At 29.8% G+C, this 5,524-nt stretch overlaps 1 protein-coding gene across 3 annotated transcripts; it reads left to right on the top strand.

Moving 5' to 3' along the window:
* Window positions 1-564: 564 nt before the first annotated feature.
* Window positions 565-2,105, top strand: LOC132056389 (dof zinc finger protein DOF4.6-like). Of its 3 annotated transcripts, none has more exons than XM_059448556.1 (2): window positions 565-720; window positions 1,124-2,105. In XM_059448556.1, the coding sequence occupies exons 1-2, from the start codon at window positions 697-699 to the stop codon at window positions 1,889-1,891; spliced, it is 792 nt and encodes a 263-aa protein (XP_059304539.1). In that variant the 5' UTR covers window positions 565-696; the 3' UTR covers window positions 1,892-2,105. The 3 variants fall into 3 exon arrangements, with proteins under 3 accessions (XP_059304539.1, XP_059304540.1, XP_059304538.1); XM_059448557.1 differs by lacking the exon at window positions 565-720 and adding an exon at window positions 766-876; XM_059448555.1 differs by lacking the exon at window positions 565-720 and adding an exon at window positions 849-981.
* Window positions 2,106-5,524: the final 3,419 nt, after the last annotated feature.

Raw genomic sequence — 5,524 nt, 5'->3', positions numbered from 1 at the left:
ATTTCTTATTCTTGGTTTGAACTGTTAGTTGAATACTTGAATTATTTCTTGACTTCATCCGTTTATTCATTCAATTCACATTTACAAGGGATCGAAAATCTTTTTTATTGAATATTTTTTCTATTTATATTTCATCTCTTCATAATTAATGTATTTATAATCTTCAAGAACAGCTATTATATTAAGGGTAAAATGGAAAAATAATTAATGTTTTCTTGAAGTTTTATAAATAATTTGAGACATCTTACTTTAAAATCATGACAGATAATTTGAGACGGAGAAAGTATTAATCAACTAATTAGATTAGTTGGAGCTCTGGTTAAATTAAAAACATTTGAATCAACTATTGAAAGGTAAACACGTATATGAGCTAAACTATTAATGAAAAATGTATTAACTCATAAATTTTAAATATTTTAAAGGTACATTTGAATCTTTTCTATTCTTAAAATTCGAATATAAAAGCTCTGATAAAAAATGAAGAGGTACTTATCACTCCACGTTAATTTTTATGAATGTTATTCTATGTAGCTAACCGATATATGGAACCGCCAAAGAGACATCTTTAAGTGGCTCTTTTTTTCTTGCTTTAGGACCAGCTTCATGTGTTAGAAAGTGGGTTGTTTTCATCATCTGCCTGGCGACTCTTCTTTCCCATTTGCTTTATTTTTTCGTCTCCGCTTTTTCTTTGCTCATATGGATACTTCTCAGTGGCCACAGGTAAAGTTACCATGTTTTCTTTCAAACACTTCCACTCTATCATCATAACATCTTTCTAGGGTTTGGATTTTCTAGGTTAATTTCTATTTTATTCATCTAAATAATCTTTCAATATCACGATATGGTGTTAATTAGGTGCCATGCATCCTTTTGATGGTGATCTTTCATATCACCTTTTTATTTTTTCCACCTTCCAATAAAGTTGCCTCAAAAGCCAGTTTCATTTGTTTTTTTCCGCTTCTTCTACTTCTGCCTGAAAGTGTACAGCACTAGTTATCACTTTAATTTGTTTTGTTGTTCCCATTTGTTTTGTTTGGTATTGCTCACTTTTTCCTTCTGATCATCTAGTCTATGTTGCTTTAATTTCTTGTCTTTTTTTTTAATTGCCTCTTTAAACATACAGGGCATAGGAGTAGTGAAAGGTGTGGAACCCTCAAAGGTAGTGCCAGATCAACGAAAGCCAAGACCACAAAAGGAACAAGCAATAAATTGTCCAAGATGCAATTCTACAAATACAAAATTCTGTTACTACAACAATTATAGTCTCTCTCAGCCAAGGTATTTTTGCAAGACTTGTAGAAGGTACTGGACTGAAGGGGGTTCTTTAAGAAATGTCCCCGTTGGTGGTGGTTCCAGAAAAAACAAAAGATCTAATAATAATAACAACAATTCTTCTTCATCTAATAGTTCTTCCACGTCATCATCATCATCCAAAAAACTTCTTTCAGATCTCGCAAACCCTAAAATAATTAACGACCCACATGACCTAAATTTGACTTATAATCCAATTCCCACTACTACTACTACTACTACTGCTGCTAGCAATTTTAGCAACTTTTCTGAGTTTATGGCCTTACCCTTAATGAACCCTAATTCCACATCTTCATTTATGCCAAATAATTTGTACTCATCATCAACTGGGCTTCCTAATTTGCATGATTTGAAGCCTAGTAGCCTTAATTTTTCTTTGGATGGGTTTGAAAATGGGTATGGAGGAGCTGATCATCAAGAGACTGCTCATGGGGCAAAATTGTTTTTCCCTATGGATGATTTGAAGATTAATGTTTCAACGGCTAATGATCAGTTTGAAGAAAATAGAGGGCAAGCACCTGATCAATCTAATGGATTTTGGAATGGAATGTTGGGCGGAGGAGGAGGATCATCCTGGTAAATGAAAAGCATGAAGGAAATTATAAAGGTGCTTTTTTTTTTTTTTTTTTTTTTTTTAGTTTGTGTTTTCAAAGTAATTTTCGCAGGCTGAGTGACATATTTAGTTGGTTTAATTTCCAGTATAATCAGAACTTCTACTGCTGCTACTAGTATTACTGCTAACAGATAGGATATATATCTATATATTTATGTATGTGTTCTTTGTTTTCTTTTAACCCTCCATTTCTTTTGTGCTATGGGACTTTTGTTCTCTTTCGTTTGCACAACTTTGAATTGTATGTCATGTTTGTAAATCTGGATCGACCTTTCCTTTTGGTTTCTTGAGAGCATACATTTAAAATTGTCTTAATTCTCTAAGTGAAGATTGACAATAATTTTTAGTTTCTGGTTGACGATGAATTCTGAAATTGGGAAGTGCTAAAGTTTAAGTCGATAGATAGAACATATTGTTATTTACTTAATTATATTGTCAACGCGCTTCCCTCACATGCAAGTCTAATTCTTTTTCATGGCCAAACACGTAATTTTTTTTTTTTTGGGTTGTGCTTCGAAATTATAATCTTCGCATGAATATTGTGCAGAAGTGTGTGGCCATTTTATTAAAAAGTTTAAACTATTATTAGATAGAATATAATATTTATCTATTACTTATATTGTTTATCAAACTTATCATGGTTAGTTACTTTTTTCTATCAATTATATATACAAGCTTAATTTTATCTAATCCTCATCCCAACACTAGTCTAGTTTCCTTACTTTTGAGTTTGTCGACAGGTCAGTTACTGAGGATTGTCAGTTCTTTCCAACTCTATAATCTTTAGTTTTGTGTCTCGCATTATGCCAATCACCTAATCACCTTTGCTGATGTTTGATTAAAAGTAGGATATTGTTTCTAAGGATAGCAGCCAGCTAGCCAGGTAACATGAGGAACATACTTTTATCACATGCTAACACGCTTTTTATATTTAAATCATTAGATAACATAACCTCAAATGAAAAATTAAAATGATGATCTGCATAGTAGTATGTAATCCACTAATGGAAGCATTTAGTCGAATGATGACATGTTTCCATGAATGATGCGTTTGAGCTGCTACCTTTACTTTTGTGTCACATTCTTTACCCAATTATCCTGACACTATATTATATACACCATGCACCTGGAAGAATAATGTTGTAGTAATAAAATAAACAAAGGGGAATTGAGTGCAATGCATTAATTCCATTTTTTTTAATTTATGAATGGGACCTACTTACAAACATTCTCCTAGTTAACAATGCCGGAAAATTGTACTAGTAGTCAATTATGTTCAGCAAAAAGCCTTCTTTCTCGTTTAGTGGGTTGTCATTGGATGCACATTTCTTATTATTATCTGTAATGTTTGCTGTATGGCCTTTCGACACTGGATGCATTTCTTCATTATCCGTTAGTAATATTTGGTGTAGAGCACCAGGAGACATTGACACCCGAATTTTCTTGAAAGTTCGTTTATCTCAAAATTTGAAATTTTGTTCTATAAAGTTCTTTCATTTTGCAGTTTTCAACTTTTGACTCTTGTTGTTTGGTTAAAAGAATTCTGGAAAATCGAGAGTAAAATTTTCAATTCAATATTTTGAAGCAGACAAATATCACAGTTGCAAGTTCGCCTAAATATTTTTTACCCCTTCCGGTGGACGGTTTTAGCAAAAGGATACTCAATTCACAGTTGTAAATTTAAATTTCTGTGTCCTACTTCTACTTTCTTTCCAGTGTGTTTAAAAAATAATGTTATTATTTATATTTTAAAATATTTTTTAATTTCATATAACTTAATTTAAAGTCACAAGATTCAAAAATCTCTTTTAACTTTTTAAAACTTGGTAACCATTGAAGTTCGAGATTCAAGAATGAAACGAAGGGAGTAATACTTCCTCCTGTTCATATTAAATAATGGTTTTAGCTTGGATACTCCTAGGGCCTGTTTGGGAAAGCCACCCAGGTAATTGAAATTGAGTGTAATTTGGTGTAATTATATTTTTCAATTCTCGGGGGGGGGGCTAAAGTGAGTGTAATTACGGGGTTACTTTTTAGTTTATTTCTTTTCCTTTTTAGTTTATTTTTTATTTTTATTAGTTAATTTATTTTAATTTCTTTTCTTATCTAATTTATTTTTTATTTCTATTATCTAATTTATTTTTTATTTTTACTTTTTAATCATTTGTATTTTTTAAAATATATTTTTCTTTTTATAGAATTTATAGTTCATTTCCTTTCTTCTCATGGCAGCCTTTACTTCTTGTGATTCTATGTAATTGCTCGTATTTTTTTTAGTTTTTTACTTTATTCATTTAGCATAACCGTGTTAATATTCTAATTTTTGAAACTACATCTCTTAATATTAGAAAGAATGAGTCATTAGTAAACTTGGCATATAAAAAGTACGTTATTAAAGTAGAATTTCGTTGTGAATGAGGTTATTGACCTATATTTTCCCTTTTTTTGAATTATAGGAGTATTTACTTATGACTTACTTATGTAACGTTAGAATTTGACATAAGAGTATTATGTTAAAAATGTTCTTTCGGATTTTGAAATTAGGTTATGTTTTCGATTCTAAAAATATTTGCTTTAGTACTATTGACTTGTTATTTCACATTACATGTTGTTTATTTTTCACTTACAGTTGATAGAATTATTGTCAAATATTTGAACAGTGTTAATGGCATTATATTTATAAATATTCTTTTTTTGTCAAACATCCAATCCCATGATGTTCTCACAAAAAAGGTATGCTTTTAATTTTTAAAATCAATTAAAATTAAAATATTATTAAATTGAAATTATATATGAATTATTTTTTACAATGTTAGTTACAAAAATATGATTATTAATTAACATATTTTCAAGAAAAAATGTATTATTAAATAACTAATCTAATATCATTTATAAAGGCACATATTTTTTAAATATTAATTTTAAATTTTTTATAATTAAATTTTTGTTTAAATTAAACTAACTGTGTAATTACACTTGTGCAACCAAACAACACGTTTGTAATTATACTATGACAAACAAATAGATCATTGTAATTACAATACTGTATTACTAGGGTAGTAATTACACTAATTCCAATTACCAGGTGGCTTTCCAAACAGGCTCCTAGTCTTACAAAATAAGAAGTGCCCTTATTAACTTACTCTTAATTAAATAATACTCATTTAATATAGTTTGTTGGTAATTACATAAAAAATTACTTATCTAAATAGCTGTAAATTTGAAAGAAAATAATTAATCCCTTATTTAACACTACTTTCTTTTTACCAAAAAGGAGAAAGTAAAAGTACCACGTAAAATTGTGCAGAGCGAGTATCTTAATACTACTATTAAGTATCTTTTGATATATATATTTTGAAGTACGCAATTTAATAATTTTGAAGTAGGAGAGAATTATTTTGAGTTATGTGGTGCTTAATGTCCTTGTCATTGTAAATTTTTGCATGTGACTACTTTTTGCTGTACTGATTACATACAGAAGACCTACAAGAGAGCATCTATAGACCATACTTTAGTGACTGGACCTAAATGACACTAGTAAATTTTCGTTGTGTAACCAGTTTTCTTCTCGAGGGACAGGACAAGAGTGTCGTTTTCTTC

The sequence above is a fragment of the Lycium ferocissimum genome, chromosome 5 (genome assembly GCF_029784015.1).
Source record: "Lycium ferocissimum isolate CSIRO_LF1 chromosome 5, AGI_CSIRO_Lferr_CH_V1, whole genome shotgun sequence".
NCBI lineage: Eukaryota > Viridiplantae > Streptophyta > Magnoliopsida > Solanales > Solanaceae > Lycium > Lycium ferocissimum.
Note: the sequence above shows the minus strand (reverse complement) of the source record. Positions and strands in the feature narration are given on the sequence as shown.